Raw genomic sequence first — 20,268 nt, 5'->3', positions numbered from 1 at the left:
ATAGGACAAATTCTCTACTCTCCAGGAACTAATAAGATTGAATTTACCTTTGAGCTCTAAAAGTGAAATAAAATTAGTAAGTCTGTTCTCTTGTTACGGTTAAGCAACTAAGACATCAAGAAAGATTGACTTTTCCCTAGAATTTAAGAATATGTGATAATGATTATTATGAGATTGGGCAGCTGTTTAATGGGCATCTGTATCAGTTTCCTGTAGTTGTATTCACAAATCACCATAACTTAATGACTTAATAAAGACAAATTTAGAAAAAAACACAAATTTGTTGTCTTACAATTCTGGAGGTCAGAAGTTCAAAATGGGTCCCTGGGCTAAAGTCAAGATGTTAGCAGGTCTATGTTTTCTCCTCGAGGCTCTGGGGGAGAATCTGTTAACCTATTTTTAGCTTCTAGAGGTTGCCTGAATTTCTTTGATTGGGGCTTCTTCCCCCTGCTTTATAGCTAACTTATTTTCTTGCCTTTTTCTTATAAAGACCCTTGTGATTACCACGGTTTCACTTGAATTATTCAAAATAATCTTTCCATCTTAAATATAATTTAATCACATATGCAAAATCCCTTTTGCCATACAAGGTAACATTCACAGATTCTGGAGATTGAGGTATAGATATCTTTGGGGTGCCATTATCCTGACTACCACAGCATCTATTAATACCCAGGTATAGATGTAATCTAAATTTTCCCTGTTCTCCCATGTTCTAATTCAAATTCCCTCTCCTTTAGAAAAAGCCCCCTATGCTAACTGCCTAAGACACATCCTGTCCTGTCTGTGTTAGGTATACTCTGTCCACTGAGAATGCCTCTCACTTTGTTAGGTGCCAATAAATTCCTGCACTTAGAGCTCATCCTGTCTCAGTCTCTATATTTTAGATATGAGGAGGCTGATCCTGAAGAGATATGGACTTTACTAAAGGCCCATGGCAAGGTCTATGGCTAACACATTCCAGTGCTTCTCATGCTACCTTTAGGAAGGCAAAATCTGGTCACTCAAGCATAACTTGGCACTGATGGAAAGCCTCTCAGGTGACTTAGGGGTCAAAGTCTGAGTGCTACCACCCTTGAAGGCCCACCATGAACCAACCAGGGAGCTAACCCACATGGCACAGTAGACCTCTCCTGTCTTGCCCACTTGCTCAGCAGTGTATTTCAGTGGATCTGCCTATTCTGCTCCCTTCTCTGTTTGTGGTGAATCCTTTCACCTTCCCTCCCCCCACCATCTCTGACCTGAACCCTAGTTCTTTTGTGTAAAAATAAATAAAATATTTTTTAAAAAAATTCAAAACTGAGGCCATAAGAGAGAGGAGAATATACTGGGACAATAATCTTTTTTTTTTTTTTTCAGAGGCATATTTATTTATTTATTTATTTATTTATTTATTTTTATTTGTTTGTTTATACAAGAACTGGGTACAGTCAGAAGCGCGGGAGGGTGAGAGAATTCACCAGAGCCAGAGCGGGGAGCAGAGCAGGCAGAAGGACCGAAGTACACTGCTGAGGGGAGCAGCGGGCGGCAGGAGAGGTCTGCGCGCCATGTGGGACCCTCCTCTGGTGGCCGGGGAGCAGCCGGGGATCGAACCGGCGCCGCAGAGGCCGCGGGCAGCTTCGCAACCCAGCGCTCAACCACTGCGCCACCGGGGAGGCCCCGACAATAATCTTTTTTTTAAAAAAAATTTATTTATGCATACAAGAGGTGGGGTGCAGGCCAGAGATGGGGGGTGGTAAGAGGATTCACCAGAGACTGAGTGGGGAACAGAACAGGCAGATGTACTGAAATACACTGCTGAGGGGAGCAGTGGGTGAGACAGGAGAGGTCTGCTGCGCCGTGTGGGTCACCTCCCTAGCCAGGGATTGAACTCATGCTGCAGTGGCTGTAGAAAGCTTCATAGCACTGAGTCTTAACCCCTCGCGCCACCCGGGAGGCCCCATACTGGGACAATATTCTTGAGTGGTGAGAAGGGAGAGGATCACAGTGTGAGGCCCTGCTGGGAAAAAAGACTGTGCAGCCACATCACCAGGGTAGATTACAGAGGGTGAGAACATGGGTGTGGCTAGGAGCTACATGTGCCGGTGGGAGTTCTCTTGAACACAATTTTCTGATGAAGTAGGAGACAAGGTCATCTGAAAGTGAGGATCGGGGAGGAAGTGTAGAAATTGAGGAGGAGAATGTTGTCTAGAAAGGTGGAAGGATGAAAAGACTAGGGAAATAGAATTTGATTGCTGATTAGCATTAAGGCTCCACTTGAAATTACTGATCATAAATTTAAATTCATGAATTCATGAATTTAAAGCATAGATGTGTGTTTATCTCCCATCCTGTTTTGCTCTGTAGATATAGGCATCACATAAGCAAAGCGCTAGCTTTAATGAAAGTGTTGTTTTGCTGAGAGAGTATGATAAAGCAATCGAGGACCACAGGAGATAGGGTGTGTTGTGTGTGTGGGAGAGCCATTGTCATGATTGATCATAGACTTAAAGCTGGGCGGAGAGGAAGGTGAGAATGCAGGGGCATGAAGGACCGGGAAAAGATGGTAGGGGTTGAAAACTGTTGAAGCTGGGAATCTGGAAGAAGTGAGCTAGAAAGATCCTAGTGATCTGAAAGTGGGATACTTAAATTCACTGTTGGTCATGACCAGTGCAGGGAGGATTGTGAGAGTGAGGGGCCAAGGTAGCATGAGAGGTCAACATCACTGAAGGAGTTTGAGGGAATGATAGTTGAAGATGCTGGAAGGAGGGCCTCCCTGGTGGCGCAGGGATTAAAGACACAGTGCTATCAAGCTATCTGTGGCCAGGGAGAAACCCACATGGCACAGCAAACCTCTCCGTACTTAGATCTGCCTGTTCTGCTCCCCACTCTCTCTGGTGAATCCTTTCACCCCACACCTCGGCTTACACCCCAGTTCTTGTATGCATAAATAAATAAATCTTTTTTTTTTTTTTAAAGAAGATGCTGGAAGTCTCATCTCCATGGATGCTGAAATCAAGGACTATGGAGAAATACAGGGAACTAGGAGCTGTTCACAGTTCAGTGTTAGGTAGTTTGTAGAGGGATAAGTGGGTGGCAAAATCATAAGGTGAGATTCAAAGTGGTAGTGTTTTGTTTTTGAAAAAGGGAAGGAGAATGATCTGGCAGCAAGGGTGAGAAGCAATAACATATATCATATCTCCTGGTGCAGTGATTCAAAGGTGGTGAGAGAGGAAACAGCCCTTGATTCTGAGGACTGAGGGGAAGGTGTGTTCTCAGGTAGAGGCAGGTTTCTATTTACAGTGAGGAGGTAAAGAGAAAATTCAGAGATGAGGTTGAAGAAAAAGAGGTGTTTCTAATGATCAACTGTGAGTTTCAGAAGGCTTATGGAAAGGTTTCAGTGGGGAGTGGAAGAGATAGTGTGAGAAAAGATGATCGACGGAGCTGGAAGGGAAGCAGAGTCCAGTGATCAGGGATGGCCTGAGGGACTTGGGCTTCTTGCCATGACTGACAAGAATAGAGGGGTGAAAGGTGTAATAAAACAATATAATAACCATCGTGGTTGGGGGGGCATGAGTAGAGGGGTGAGCATCTTGCTTCTCCTTGATCCCTGCTTATAGAAGCCCAGAGATTGGCAGAGCTGCCATCTTACTCTGAATATCTAACATCCCTCCCAGTTTCACTAGTAATTTTTGTGGCAGTGAACAACAACCACCATTTATGTAAAGTCTGCTCACCTATAAAATGTGGCTACTAATACCTGCCACTGCACATGTTGGGGTTGACAATAACACTGGCTAATAGCCAGCGCTGTGCTTAGTGCTTTTATCAACTCATGTTATCCTCACAACTACCCTGTAAGCTAGGGCTGTTATTATCACGACCTTACAGGTAAGTAACTTGAGGTCCAGAGGAGTAAGGGAGCTTAATCGAGTTCATTTACTCACCTAATGAGAGTCCCAACTTGAAGAGAGGTCCGTGACTTTGAGCCTGGTATATGTGCTGTGCTCTCTGCTCCTCCCTTACTTGTTAGAGCTTCATATAGCTAAGGATTTGATGCTTAGAAAGAGCTTTGTAGATGGAAAAAACTTTGTTAAGAGTTGTAATTTATTGGGCAACAACTATATTGTGTAGGTGCTTTATATGCTTTTTTTTTTTAATTATCATCACAACACATGCACAAAACAGATGAGAAAACAAAAGCTCAGAAGTTAAGAAACTTGATCAAATCTTACAGAGCCTAGGATATGGCATTGCTGGGATTCAAAATTAGCCTGTGTTCTTTTCACACCTAACTGCCTCCCCTCTCTTCCCACTGCCTTGTGACAAAACAGGGACCTCACAGGTAGTTGAGAGTCAATGTCACCACTGAAATTTGGAGCCTCCAAGCAAACTCTCTCTGAAGGGGATGGGTTATCTCTTGCAAACTATCTCCTGTTAGCTTTCTAGCTCCTTTCCATGTATACCAGCCCTCTTCTCTTGACCCAACATGAAGAACCTCCAGGGTTGTGCAACACTAACATATAGGTATGTAATTAAGGGCACTTAATGCAGTGGTCTCTGTGGAGGTGCTGCAGTTTCCAGTATAGGAAAGCTGAGGGGTGGGGGCCTGCTAGCTCAGCTGTGGTAGAAATAGAGTGAATGCAGTATGACCAGTGAGGATGTCTCTGAACCTCAGTTTCCTCAGCTGTGAAAAAATAGGATAATAGTAATGGGTCTTAGTTGTGCAGTAAAGATTCAATAAGACAATATAAGCAAAGGACCTACCAGGGTGCCTGTAGCATATTAGTTCAGTGCACTTGTCCAAAATCACACAGTGAATAGTGGAATCAGGAAAGTTCTTGGGTTCTATTATACTGTACATTTGTGACTGACCTTGGTTACTGTGAGCCACGGCGTTCATAGGGTGGATTTCATTAGCAGAGCAATTATGACCCGTGGACATTTTACCCCATTTTTAGTGTATAGAGAGAGCAGTAGTGCACAACCCCTGAAGCTTAGTTGCACTGGGAGATTCTCCCAGTTTGTCTGATGTGTTGCTAAAGGCAGGGTGGGAGTAGGGGAGGTCATTCAACTCAGGCTTTATAATTCCTTCTAAAGAGTTCCCTGTCCCCCATGCCATTACCCAATGCCATTGCCCCACACCTTCTGTTGCCAGGTGACAGCTGGAAACTCTTATCCTCTCTGCACTTCTATGCTTTTCACCTTCCTTTGTGAAGTCTGTCGACTGTGTGCTAATGAGACTGTGTGCCAATGACGTAGAGGCTCTGAGCTCAGGTCCAGGGGTGCAGTGGAGGAGAGGGGAGATAGATGGGAGGTCAACTCCATGGTGATGTTTATGCTCCCTTTCTTAAGCCTTCACCCACAGCCCCCATCGCATCCACTGCCCCCAGCTCAAAATCCAGGTTCCTCCCTCTATTCCTCTCAGCTCTAGTTCTACTTGTCCAGTTGTTCATTAGCACTATCAATTCAATTTCCCAAAGTTCTCTTTGAATGCATCCTCTCCTCAGTGATATTCCACAAACATTTACCAAGGGCCAGCTGTGAGCCTGGCTCTCCCTTCTGCCCTTTTTCTACCTCAAATTCCCATCATCTTCCCCTTAGACTAGAAAGGCAGCCTGAATGGATCTCCCTGCCCTCAGTCTCGCTTCCTTCATGCGCTCTGGTCACTGTTTCCTCACTGCTCACTCCCAGCGAGTCTGTCCATCATCCCGGCATACCCCTTTGCTTGGCATTCCCAGCCCTTCCTTACCTCCCACTTCTGTCTTAGGTCCCTACCACTTCAATCAGTCCGTTCTACCCCCACGTGTTCTCCAAACCTCCATTCCAACCAGGATACACTTAAAAAAAAAAAAAAACACTTTACTTTTCAGAACAATTTAAGATTTACAGAAAAATGGCAAAGATAATACAGAGTGTCCCACTTACCCCACACCTATTTCTCTTTTCTTACCGTCTTACTTTAATGTGGTACATTATTACCACATTATTATGGACACATTATTACTATGGACACATTATTACTAACCAAGTTTATGACTTATTCAGATTTTCTTAGTTTTTTACTTAATGTTGCTTTTCTCTTCCAAGATCACACCCAGGAAACCACATTACATTTACTGCTCCTCTTGGCTATAAGAGTTAGAATGCACTTTTTTGTTTTTTCTTTCCCTTCTCCCTAAGGATTACCCCTCCTCCCCATTTTCTATCGGCAAACTTCCATTTGACTTTAAATACTAAATTCATGTATAATCAGCTTGGGGTAACTTTTCCTGACCTACCTCTTCCCCAGCCTGGGTTAAGGGCCCCCTCTTTACTTCCCATACTTCCCAGCTGTATTGCAAATGTCTGGATCTTGTCTGTCTTCTCCCCAGACTGCAAGCTCCTTGAGAGCAGGGGCCCAGTCTGATTCATGTTTACAGTTACACTGTCCAGCACAGAGCCTCGCAGAGAGTAAGCATTCAGTAAAGGTTGGCAGAACAAAAGTGTATGCTTAGGCTGTGGCTTTATACCTCTCGAAGTCAAGATGGGCTTGAATGTCTGGCCCTTCTTTCTGATCCAGATTGAGTTTTGCCTCCCCTAGTGGCCCCCTCTGAACAGTTCTGCCCATCAGTGTCAGAAGCTCTGAGGCTCCTTTCATGTTAGCCACTCAGTAGGATGGGCACCTGGCTTTCTTACCTGCCTTCCTGTCAGAGTCACGTGGACCCCAGTCCATTGGATCCTCTGATATGTGATTTGATCCTAAGAGGAGGTCTTGCCATTCCCATTATACACATGAGGATGCAGGCCAGAGAGGTACAGAGTTTGTAATTTGCCAGTGGTCGCACTGCTGGTAAATGGGCTAAGTGAGACTTGAACCCAGGCTTTTCCCACGCGTGGGCTCTTCCCACTGGACCACATTATTTCTGCCTATAAACCTATAACCCTGCGTGAGCAACAATTAAGTGCTGTGTTGGAGCCATCCCAGTTCCTCCCTCCTCTGCAGGGACCATTTTAAATAGGGCACCAGGCTGAACCTATAATCTCATAAACTGGCAGAACCCTTTCAGTTTCCTCAGTGAGAATTTGAGGAGGAAGAGATAAGGGAGTAAGAAGAGAAAGGGTGAATAGAGACAATTAGCAGGGACTCTTATGACATCGAGTTCTGACTCCCAGGAAGTGCCATCTTGTAAGGAGAGAAATTGTCCTCTCAGGATACTGTCCTCCCCCACTGGTGTGTTGCTGTGTCAACTGATAGAGCCCAAAGGCTGGCCTGGAAATTTACCACCAGCAGAGGCATAATTAGTCTTTTAATTTCCTTCCTGCGGAAGTTTGCTCAAGCCTTACCAGCCTGGTTTTCTGGGGCTCCTCCCTCCTAGAGCTTTCCTTTACCTCCAGCTTTCTGGGAATCTGAGGCCTGTCTTGGGTGTGGCCCCAGGGGAAGAATAGCAGATTATTGCTGCCAAACTGTAAATTGAATGATCATGACTAATATTTCCTCAGAGCTTTACAGCTGCCCAAGCACTGTCACAACACATCTCATTTTACCCTCCCAACAATATCAAGAAAAGGATATTATTATCAATCCCATCCTGCAGCTAACAAATCTGGAGCAGAATGTCACATAAATGATTCAAGGCCACATGCCAGGAAGTGACAGAGCTGGAATTTGAGCTCAGGTGTACTTGACCCCCAAATCCATATTCTATACTGATGGTGTTTAATTTAATGACAGAATTAAGGGGGTGATGAGAATGAAAATTTTAAGAGAATTTTTGGAGGAGGTGATTCCACCCCTGAGGTGGGAACAGAAGTGGGTGCCAAAGTGTAGAATTTTTAAAAATATATTTTTGGTCTTCTTCCCAAAGAAGTTTAAAGTGGCAGCAAAAGATTAGTCAGAGTGACTTCATCTTTTTTTTTTTGCACTTGGGTTCTGACTCTAACCTGATTTTTCTCCCCAGGTGTGCTGCTCCAAATTACTTCCCAGCTGTTCATCCAATCATAAAAAAGAAACAAAACAAAAGTTAATATTCTAAAGGAGGAGATAGCTTGGCAACTCCTATGGTGTTCCTTTAGAGAGAGGGAAGAATAGGGATTTGGAATGCTGTGAGTTCAGACTGCCTCAGATCTGATTCAGATCAGACTGATTCAGATATTTATCAGCTATTTAACATCAGAGTCTCAGTAACTTCATCTGTAAAATGGGTATGAAAATGGATCTTGCTATAAAGTTGTTATAAGAATTAGCAGTGTCTGGCACACTGTTAAGTCTCGATAGTGGCAAACATTCATTACTTACTTCTGTCTATGGGTATTGGGAAAAAAGTGAATCATAAAGGAGGAAACATTGAACTGAATTCTGAAATGTAAGTAGCTTCTGGTGCAGCTGGCAGAGGGAACAGCCTGAGCAAAGCACAGAAACCTCCAGGAGCACAATGTTTGGCACCTAGGGAGTAGTCCAGGGTGATAAAACCTCTGAGACAGAATGGAGAGGAGTGGCATGAGCTGAAGGTAGTAAAATTGTTGGGTTAGAAAATCAGATAAAAACTTAATGTCCTAGTATTACAGGGCAGGGAGGGGTACTTCACCCCAAACCTGCCTGCTCTGAATAGGTTCTGCCATCCACCACATCAAGATAAATATACTCTAGTGCATAAGACTTTTAATGGTAAGGAACTTTAATATGATTAGTGTGCAACAAAGAAAAGACAAAGAATATAGTTTCTAAATCAAGCACCTTAGGTTACCCATCCCCTCGTGGGTAAATGCCTAGCCAAACAGGATTGGTCCAAAGCAGGGCTATTGAGGTCTGAAAGCCTGCCACAAGTCTAAGGCACTTCCTGGTAGGGACCCATAGAAAAGGGGCAGAAGGGTCCAGACAAATCTTAAAGGAAAAGAGCAAAATCAAAATCAAGATAAAAGCTGCCATTGTTGACTCCCACAGGTCTTTCACCCACATCCGTTTCAACCAGTCCAAGACCAAGAGGCAAGTACAGCTTCTTCACATGTTTCTCCACTCCATGTGCCTCCTCCAGGTCTCCTTCTGACTCTTTCTCCTGCTTCCTTCCTTCCCCAGTTCCTCTCCAGCTTCTCCCTACTCAGTTCCACCCTTCCTTGGGTGGGGCAGGGAACCAAACCTCCCCTTTCCCTGGGGACCACTCTGTTACATCTAGAAGGGAACACCCTGTTGGCATCTAGAAGGCAATATAACATAGGGGTTAAATTCCTAGTTTCAATATTTGCTAACTTGGGTAATTACTTAAGCTCTTTGGCTTCAGTATCTAGCCTGCCTCAAAAAAAACTGATTGTGGGGTTGGTGAAATGATGCTTGGAAAACACTTGTGACAGCACCTGACAGTAAATACTCAATTCATGTTACTAATTGTTATTGTTATTATTACTATTTTTCTTGGCTCCTTAGAGCTAAAAGGGACTCTGAAAATCATCTAGTCAAGTACGCCTATTTAAAAGATGGAAAACCCAAGGCCTAGAGTGGGGTATTCATAAATCCCCAAGGCAAGCTAGTGCATCCTGACTCCCAACCTGCACCGGTCCAGCAGTTCTGACAGGCTCCCCTCCCTCTTCAGATGATTGTCTCCCTTCCCTTGTAAATAAATTGCAAGGCATTCGTTTTGTGGCGCTGCATGTTTTTCCTATTTTTAGAACACTCTGGCACCTGTATGCAAATGATCCTCTGAAGACTTGTCTGCTATGGTGATTCGGGCCAACTCCTGAAAGAAAGCAGCCATGAAACCAAAGGGAAAGCACAGTTCAGGGCAAGATGGAGATGATGGACTATTTTTCTAGTCAAGTCCTAGAAGTCCCGGGAGGGCAATGTAATCTCTTACCTGTCCTATGTTAACTACTTTTTCTCTGTTTAGAAATATGTTCCTAAGTAGGCCCCTGGGCTAAACTCCAAACTGAAGTTTCGGGTTTTGGAAAGCAATATTAGAATTTAGTTAAGGTGCTGGTTCAGGTTCTGGAGTAATGTTTTTTACTTATAGGAAAATGGATGTGAAATAAGGGAACTGGAGGGAGAAAGAACTTTATCAAACAACCCATTGGTTGTACCCTGCAGAGCTAGAGAGAATTGGGAATGAGATGACATGAAAATGTCCCCACCCTGAGTGGCCTCACCATTTAGCACACCCTTATAATGTCCTCAAATGATAAGGCCTGTGTTGGGCCCTATTAAATCCTCAGGGGCTCCCTGTTCTCTTCAGGATGAAGTCCAAGTTCCTGGCTGGCATTGGAGACCTCCATGCTCTAGCTCCAGGCTCTCTTTCTGTCTCTTCCCCCATCTAGGATTGTAAGTACTGTGTTTCAGAGAACCTAAAATGCTATCAATTGTAACACAAGCCTTCTTTCAGAGCTGCTAAAATGTGCTGAAATGAACATTTACAATCTCATTTACATCTAGACTCCAGTGAAAATGAAACTGCTTGTCCTCTTCCCAGATGCCACTCTGTTTCAGATCTTACTTTTCTCATTTTCTTTTTAGCTGTTTATGATGGAAAATTTCAGACATACCTTGAAGTAGGGGGGTTCAATAGTAGTTGAGCCCTATCATCCATCTATACCAATTATAATACCCAGGCCTCGAGGGTTTGTTCTCCACGTTTTTCCTGAATTTCCTTCTTCCTGGACTATTAATAATGGCAATTTCCAGCACTTGCTATGATTTTAGTTTTTCTTGATTATAAAAGTAATATATATGCATTAAAAATACTTTGAAATTGGCCTCCCTGGTGGCGCAAGGGGTTAAGCACCACACTATGAAGCAATCTGCAGCCTCTGCAGTATGAGTTTGATCCCCGGCCGGCCAGGGAGCAACCCACATGGCACAGCAGACCTCTCCTGATTCGCCTGCTTCTCCCCTCAGCAGTGTATTTCAGTCAGTCTGCCTGTTCTGTTCCCCGCTCTGTCTTTGGTGAATCCTCTCACCCCCCACATCTCTGGTCTGTACCCCAGCTCTTGTATGCATAAATAAATCTTTTTTTTAGAATCATGCTAACCAAGCAGCCTGAAACTTTATTTCGTACAGTTAGAGGTTTTTTTTTTTTTTTTTTTTTTTTTTGCAGCAACATGGATGGAGCTAGAAGGGATCATGCTCAGCGAAATAAGTCAGAAAGAAAAAGAAAAATACCGGATGGCCTCACTCATAGCAGAAATTTAGAAAACCTAAATAAGAGACCAGGAAAAAGACTAATCAATACAAAGTAAAAATCAAAATCAACAAGCAACTATAAATCAGAGACACATTATGGGGCAGGGGAGGCAATTGTATGGGGAATATAACCAAAATGAAAATGCATACATTGTGCAAAGATGAAAAAAATGTAAGAATTATATAAAATAAAATATTTAAATAAAAAAAATAAATCTTTAAAAAAATACTTTGACATTACATCTAAGCATAAACAAGAAAATAGTATAGAAATTTGGTTGGTTTTTTTCCTATGATTTTTTTTTTTTAATATCCAAAGGGGTGGGTTTATTATATAAAGGGAGAGAAGAGTTAAGGACACTGTATAGACACAAGCAGGCAGAAAGAACTAAAAGAACTGCTGCTGAAAGGGCCAGGTTAGTTAAAAGAGAGACCTGCATCGTCACAGGCAGGCAGCCTTGGGAAGAGAGCTGCCTCTGCTGCTTCTCAAAGGGAGGAGGTCAGTGAAGAAAAGCACTGGCCTGGTCACAGGTGGGCAGGAGGCAGTGCTGCCCTGCAAAGGGAGGAGGTTGGTGAAGAGACACCTGCATAGGCATAGGCAGGTAGAACGGCTGCTGCCTCTTTGCTATGAATTTTTAACAGTTAAGGTCATATAGTATATTCAGTGTTCTATCCTTTTAAAAAATGTAACCTTATAACATAAGGTATAGCTAACATTGTTAGAAAATCTTAAGGAATGTCTTTAATGACTTCATTGTACTTCATAGGTAGAATGAGGATGTACTATCCACATTGATTGATTGATTCATTCATCAGTAGTTTTTGCTCTTAATATGTGTTGGACACTCTAAACAGTGGTAAAATAATGAGGTACCACCTCTGGTCTCTCAAAGCTTGCTAGTTCTCCATTATTTTCAATTTTCTTCATTATTTCAATTATGAATTATGTTGTAGTGATCATCCTTTTTTTGTTATAAAGATTTATTTATTTATGCATATGAGAACTGGGGTGTAGGCCAGAGGTGTGTATGTGTGGGGGTGAGAGGATTCACCAGAGACAGAGTGGGGAACAGAACAGGCAGATCTACTGAGATACACTGGGGAGGGAAGCCTCAAGTGAGACAGGGGAGGTCTGCTACGCCATGTGGGTTAGCTTTCTGGCGGACAGGGATCAAACTTGTGCTGCAACGGCTGCCCATAGCTTCATAGTGCTGAGGCTTAACCTCCTGCGCCACTAAGGAGGCCCTGCATTTATCATCCTTGTATGTAAAACTTCTCAATTTCAGATTATTTCCTTTAGGCAGATTTTTCAATAGTGAAAATATTATCATCAAATATTATCTTGGTTTAATTTTAGCTAATTCAATAGATAAAAAGTGGTACCTCATCACTTCAAATTGCATTTCTCTGATTACTTATTGAGCAATCATCTACCTATTTATTTATTACTTGTTTTCTGCGAATTGTCTGCAAGGGTCCTATTTTTGTCACCAGCAATTTCTCAGTACAAGATCTGAGTCTCATTTCCTTTTACTTGCCATGACCTAGGGATATATTAAGTATAATCTTGCTCCAAGCTTCACCCTCTCCCACCTCATTTCTTCCCCTACCTCTTCCTGTCTTAATGGGGAGTTGGGTGAGTCACATAAAGGGTACTGCAGGTGGCAAATTAAGCAATTTCTCCAGAGAGACTACTCAGAAGGCTGTGAATGGTGCTGATGTCAATTTGGAAGCACAAGGAGTAAAAAGGAAATGGGTTGGCAACTCTGATGCTAAATTTGTTCATGCCAAAGCACTGGGGTGTTGTGGATGATGGTTCATGTGGCAGGTATCTTAAAAATATCTCTATGTGCCCTGATCTGTGTTGAGTGCTATTGAGGCCTTATCAGCTGGAGAAGACACTGCAGACAGGGTAGTACTCTATGATCCCAAGACCTGGATTCTAGTGACTCCTTTCTTGTCTTCTGTCCTCAAGGACCTGCCAGTTACTATCTGTGCCCTTGGACACTAATTTTTTCATCTGTAAATCAACATGGACAATAATACATGATGTTCTAAATGTAGAGTCAGAATATTTGGATTTGAGTTCCATGCTAACCAAAAAGTCAGTTGCTATATGACCTTGGGAAACTCACTTTACCTCTCTGGGTCTCGTTTCTCTCCCTGCAAAATAAAGGAGTCAGGCTGGATGGGCTCTAAAATTGATTTCTTCTCAGTAAAAGGTCTGCATTACTATCATTATTTGGATCTAATGAGATGATGCAAAAAAAGAAAAATGTTTGTAAATGGTAGGGTGCTGTATAGTGTGGTCTACACTGCTGAGAACAGATGGGTGCACTACCAAGTCAGGCCCAAAAGATCACTATCTTCATTCTTGGGTTCTTTGCTTATCCCAGACTCCACTGAACCGACCTGAAAGCTCTCTCCCTTTGGTTTCCCCCATTCCCATGAGGCACACTGCCTAGATCCCAGCTGCTGTAAAATACAAAGGGATTGAAGCCTTGCAGCTGTGGATTGGAAGGGCGTGGGGAGAGCCAGCCCGGAAGCTCTCATTACCTGCCTCCGTGTATGCTTTATCCCCCATCTCCCAACCTAGCTGGAGGGAATGAATTGAAGAGGGAGAAAGGAGCCTCACTATGGGAGGGGATATGCAACAGGCAGGATGCTGGGACGAAGGTGCCAGCAATAAGCTCTTACTAGTTATGGTATTGGCCTAGGCCTCCTGCTTTGTTTATAACATTGGAAAGGGATCAGAAATAAGGTGGTTTATCAAATCTCAATGACACTTCTCTAATCCTGAGGTTCTAAATGAGTGTTTCCTACTCAACACATTTTGAATTTTATTAATCTGCATTCTTATTAAGTGCCTACTATGTGCCAGGTGTGAAGGCTGAAGGTCTGGGGATTATCAATATAAGGCTGGGTCTCAAGATGCTTATAGTCTAAAAGAGGAGGTAGAGAAGAAAACCAGAAACTACAATAAATGTGATGTGTGCAATGATGAAATACCAAGTGATAGAGAAGGAAATTGCTCTGTGAGGGGAGAAGGAAGTCAGGGAAAGCTTCAGAGAGGATGTGACTTTTGAATAATATTACAAATTATAAAAAAAGAAGGGCATGCCAGGCGAAAATCATATCAGCCTAAGGTCCAGGGGTATGAAGGAACAATGTGTTTGGGAAGCCATAAGTAATAGCAAAATTGGAACTCGTTGGTTCAATGGAGGAATGAAGGGGAAGAACTGTAAGGGAAGCCTGAGCTGGAACACGTAGACCCTACGGGTTCTTTGGGAAACTTAGACTCCATCGTGTAAGCTATGGGAAGCCAGGCAAGAAGGACCAAGAAGGAGATGATGGAATTTGGATTTTAGAAAGACCCCTCTGACATTCAGTGTGCTCTGCTGATAATGTTGCAGACACCCAATGAATCCATCCTTTCAACAAGGATTTATTGGAAACTCCCTACCCCTTGTGCCAGAACTATGCCAGGCACCAAAGACACAACAGTAAGCAAAACCAGACATCCTGTTCTTGTGGCACTTGCAGTTTGGCCTGGGAGACAGACCTTAATCAAATGATTATACAAATAAATACAAAATTACAGTGGGGATGAATGCTACAAAGGAGAAGCACATGGTGCCAGGAGAGCATGTAATTGGAACATTTGACTTTGCCAGCTGTCAAGGACAGCTTCTCTGTTGAGCTGAGCTCCAAAGCAAGAGTGTTGTGTCAAGGAAAGGCACTGAAGATTTTATGGGAATGGGGTTCTCCTGCTTCTGAATCCCCATCCAATCCACGTTTATCTTCTATGGTAAACAGATGAAGTAGACTTTAAGCAGGTCCTCAGGATCCAGCCAATACTTGGCACAGAATCCGTGCCCAGTTAAAATTTGAAAAAAAAGAAAGGAAAAGAAAGAAAGCACTTTAGGTACTTTAGATATTTGAAGACAGCAGTAATACTCTCCAGAGTACTAAAAATCTCCTTCAGTTGTTTTTTCTGTGATAGTTTTAACTTCCTGTCACAATTCTGAACATTCTGCTAATTGTCAAGGTCTCTGTGACAGGTGATTTAAAACAGCATAGTTGTTACCTTGTGAAAACAGGGCTGGGCACTTGGAACCACTAGATCTGGGTTTATTTAAGCCCCTTATCATCATTCATTATCTTTCACCTCCTCAAACTTCTTCTTTCACAGGATTCTATCAGAGTTAACTAAGACAATGAGAAAAAAAAATTGTATATCTTAAGAGGTAAACAAATATAAGATTTAAATATTTGGAGGGCTGCCATGTAATTGAAAAATTTGATTTATTCTTTGTGTCTCCAGAGACTAGAATTAAATAAATGGATAGAAATTACCACATGCAGATTTCAGCTCAACAGATGGAAGAAATACTCTAATAATCAGAACTAGCTGATTCAGTGAATTAGCTGCCTTTTAGATGGTTAGTATCCATGTTACAAATACTCAATACAAGAACGCTATGCAAAGAATTCGTAGGCGTGAGGAGGGTGGTTTGAATAACTTCTAAGGTTTCTTTTTAACTTTAGAACTCACCAATCTGTTAGTTAAGACAAGTGGAGGAAATGGGAGAGATCATGTGACAGAAAGAATAGAATGAACAGAAATTTGGAGAATGTGTGGGTGAACACGAGGTAATCCCAGAAAGAAACTGAGGGTTTGTGTTGGATCAATGAATTAGTGGAAGTCAGAGAAAAAATACTGGTTAAGCACATATATTCCAGACATATGTGATTTCATTTTAAATTTTGTGGGTGATTTCAGTCTTACCCTCTGGTGGAGGGGGGATTGTAGGTACCAGGAAGGCTTATATAGGATTGGAGGACTTCCTGTCTAGGAAACTACAGAGTGGGTTGGGTCCTGTCTTAGGGGCAGGGTGCGGGGAGGGGGTGTGTATTCTACAGTACAAAGTCTGGGTAGGTTTTAGGCTTTGTTGAAAATGCAAAAACTTTGATCAAAAAACAGAATTTGAAGCCTCCATATAGCTTGACTCTAATAATTTATGCAAACATTGTAACTCTCAGTTAATTCCTACATAAAATGTGGACTGAACTTGATCTGCTTCAGGTTGATGTAACAATTAAGAGAAATAACATGAAATAAGGGAATAACATGAAATAAGAGAATCCTGGAAGAGCACAGGTTTTGGAATCAGACAGACCTGGATTTGAATCTCAATCTCATAAACTGGTTGCAAGATATTAGGCTAGTTACTTAACTTTTCCTCATTGGTAAATTAGATAATAGTATTTCAAGACTCTTGAAAATTTAATAAAATAAAATAGAAAAAATGTTTAGCATAACAATGCTCAATTAGTAGTTTAATTTTGTTCCTACAGGTAATAAATGAGACCCCATATATAAAGCACTTATCAAAATAGATGGTCAGCTGACTTTCCTCCATGATCCTGTGTTTGTCTTCCACATGAATCAGGTTGCTGGAGGCCAGGCCGTTGGCTTGCTCACTCTGGTGTCCACCCTCTGGTATAATGTTCTGCCCATATGAAGAGCTTAATGAATGTCTGTTTTGTAGAAGTGAATTGATTGCTCTTGATGACATGGTCTTCTTCAAGTAGCCAGTGAGTCATGCCTCTTTCTTTCTCCTTCCTGTCTCCTTTTGGTTTTATTTTTGACTCTCATCAGTAGGAGAGGAATCAATGTTCATCAAAGTGATTTTTAAAAATAAAAGATAGAGAGAGGGAAGTTCAAGAATGATTATCTAGGCTACTTTTGATTGAGCACAGGAGAGTGAGAACTAGGTTGTTGTCTCTGATCTTTTTTTTTAAGTGAAATAACAAATAGCAAGATGAACAATAAGCAACAGCTAGCTATTCTGAACATTATTGAACACCTACTATGTACCTGACACTCTGCCAGACTACTCACATATTATCTCTAATGCTCATACAAACACTTTACTGATGAGGAAAATAAGGTTTGGAAAAGTTAAATAATAAAGAAGATGATTAATGGTCCTATATTTGAGTACTTGTTATGAGTCAGACATTTTAAAACATCTTATTTAATTATAAACCCCCTATAAAACAGGCATTATTATTTCCATTCCAGACATGAAGAAACTGAGCTGAACAAATCAAACTGTCCAAAATCACACAAGTGATGAGTGGTGGAGTTGGGAATCAGAGCAAGACCTGCTCAACTCAATGCTTGGCCAATCCCTTTCTGTCACATCATTTGCTACTCTCTGAGAGAAGGATCACATGGAGGCTCTGACTGGAGCAGCCCTGAGCAGGGTTAAATGAGCGGGAAGTGACACAGGGCATGAGATTTATCCTTTCCATCCGGGCAGACCCTGGGGAAACTAGCCCTACTCTTGGGTGCAAGCAAACATAATAACTGATGCCTGTATGGCATGTACTATATACCACAGATTGTTGCGAGCATTTTAGAGACAATAACTTTCTTAAGCTTCACACTAACTTTATGATATAGCTATTTGAGTTATTCCCATTTTATAGATAAAAAAAAACCTAAGACCTAAAAAGGTAAATTAGGGATTGCACAAGAATATGAATACCAGAAGATAGCAACCATTGGAAGCCAGTTAAGAGGTTGCCCACTATAATCACATAATAAGTTGTGCACTAGGGATTCTAACTCTGGAATAAGAAGTTTAGAAAGCCAATTCTGGAGAACATGCTCTTAATTTCATATGACCTCTTTGCTTAGCAAGTGATGATTGAAGCCCTACTATGTGCATAGCCCTGTGCTTGGCACTGGGAGTATAGAGATGAAACTGATTACATGTATAAGCCCATTTATTAATTCCATACAAGGATTTCCAATTAACTGGGCATCAATTGGGTAACAGGACTCTTCTGTCAAAGAACTGGGCACAGGGCCAGGCTCCAGACAGAGATGGGGGACTAGGAATTCTCACAGAGAAAAAATATATTGCAGGTAGAGTGAGAAGAGGTGAGACTTGTTGGCAGTAACATTGCTCAGAAATCCTGCCTGGGTATCTAGATCACCAATATAAAAGGGTCGCTTATGTAAGATTCTTCTTATGTAAGATTAATACATGCTGATTGTAGATAAATAAGTGAAAAAAATATGAAGAAAAAAAAATCTTGGCAATTCTTGTTTCACACACTAGGCTTTTCATGTGTTTCTTTCCAGTTTCTTTCTCTGCATCTATAGTTATAGAAACCAATGTTATCTCACACGTACTTTCAGTATTCTGACATGAAAAATTCTTGTATTTTAAGCATTTTCTTATTGTTGATCATATACATTCATTGATGGTACTTTTTAACTAAGTAAAGTGCTAACAAATATTTTCGTGCATAAGTATTTGATTTTTGCAGGAAAAAATTTTGGAAGGAAAAATTTTGGGTCAAAGGGTACAACTATTTTAATGTTCGTGATCCTTTCAAATTGATTTCCAGAAACACTGAATTAAGTCTTTTCCCGGAGCAAGGTGTGAGGTTGCACATCTCAGTCTATCTTCATCTGTAATGGGAATTAAAATTGAAAAAAAGCTAAACCCTTTTTACATAGTAATTATCCAATTATATTCCTTTTGTGGTCATTCCTCTTGCCCATTTTCTTTTGGGATTTTAATTATTTTCTCATTAATTTCCATGCAGTTTTGAAAACCATATTATTCTAGTTAGGGACACACATGGGGTTCAGGGTAGGAGAAAAATAACATTTTACTCTAGTTAATAAAAAAAAAACATACAACAGGTTCTCTTTAAATATACCTTGGATTACTAGTAAGTTGTCTTGGGGGCTTTTTAGGAACAAAAGTAGATTTTCTAGATGGCTAACTCTTTCCTCTTTCCACTTAGGACACCGCTGGGCAGGAACGGTACCGGACCATCACCACAGCCTATTATCGTGGGGCCATGGGCTTCATTCTGATGTATGACATCACCAATGAGGAGTCCTTCAATGCTGTCCAAGACTGGTATGAGACTCACTCACTCACTCACTCACTCACTCACTCACTCACTCATTCATTCATCAAACTGTTCATGAAAGCCTAATGTGTGGTAGGCCTTGTGTTGTGTGCATAGGAAATCTGAATTAATCAGACATGAGTCCTATTCTCAAGGAGTCCACAGAGGAAAGAAGAAAGATCAGTGAGTGGCAAAGAAAGTCTCATGTGACAGGTGCAGTGATGAAGAGATATACCAGACCTGGGGGAGCCCAACAGAGGACTCTAACCCAGCTGGGGGAGTCAGGCAAGGTCTCCTGGAATTGCCAACACATGCTGCATTTTGAAATGAACAGGAGTTAGCCATAGGGACAAGTGGATAAGACTATTCCAGAAAAACAGTACAGCTAGATGTGCAAAGGCAAGAAGGTAGGTACGAAATAGGAAGAGCAGAACTCCTGCAGGATTTTATGTGCTGGGGTAAGGAATTTGGGTTTTTCCCATAGTGATGACATGAATAAGGGACCAATAGATTCAAATTGAAGTTTTAGAAAGATCATTCTGGCCATGGTGGTGAGTGAATCCACATTCTACTTCCCTATAAAGTTTACCCCCGGCAATACTGGGGGTCCTACAGCATATCTAGTGCAAGTTTATAAAGATTCAGTAGATAGTGGAAATCAGTATAGCTCCCTAGAGATACAGCTCTGAGCAACTTGCACATTTCTTCCTGGAATATAGTCATAGGCAGAAGGGAGCATGAGATGAATGAGAGGGAGCGGCCTGTGCCCCTAATTAATGGAAAGGATGAGGATGGGGAAGGTGACTTTCTTCAGAATCAGAGAGATTTGAGCAGACTGGACACTCAGCACTGCAATGACCAGTCACAAGCTTGTCTCCTGCTCCTAAGGACTCCCCTTCTCTCAAGTAGTTATCATGACCTTGGGAAACACTGTTGATTCTCGGAGCCTTGAATGGAGAGTAACCTTGCCAGCTGCCTGCTGTAGCCACCCCCCTTTTGGAAAGCAGTCCTTGGTTCCTGGTGTGTCTGTTACTCATGGTGTTCTGTGTTCTCCTTCTCAGCCTCTCTGTTATCCTCTTCTCCCCTTCCATTTTTAAAAGCTCTCTGCCTTTCTTCTTTCTCCTTTCCTTCTCCTTTCTCTTTCATCCTCTTTATTCTCTTCCTATTCTGCTCTTATTCCCTCTCTTGCCTCCAGTCAT

General features: G+C 41.9%; 1 protein-coding gene across 1 annotated transcript in view; it reads left to right on the top strand.

Annotated features, from left to right (window-relative positions):
• The window catches only part of RAB3B (RAB3B, member RAS oncogene family), a gene marked incomplete at both ends in the record, with an annotated part of 39,994 nt that overhangs the window by 7,778 nt on the left and 11,948 nt on the right, over window positions 1–20,268 (top strand). The window contains one exon of the mRNA XM_084243916.1: window positions 18,959–19,077. Coding sequence (XP_084100042.1) covers window positions 18,959–19,077 — 119 coding nt within the window. The remainder of the gene's footprint in view (window positions 1–18,958; window positions 19,078–20,268) is intronic.

Source organism: Talpa europaea (genome assembly GCF_964194135.1).
Source record: "Talpa europaea genome assembly, chromosome: 9".
Lineage (NCBI taxonomy): Eukaryota > Metazoa > Chordata > Mammalia > Eulipotyphla > Talpidae > Talpa > Talpa europaea.
This window is presented reverse-complemented; position numbering and strand designations above follow the sequence as displayed.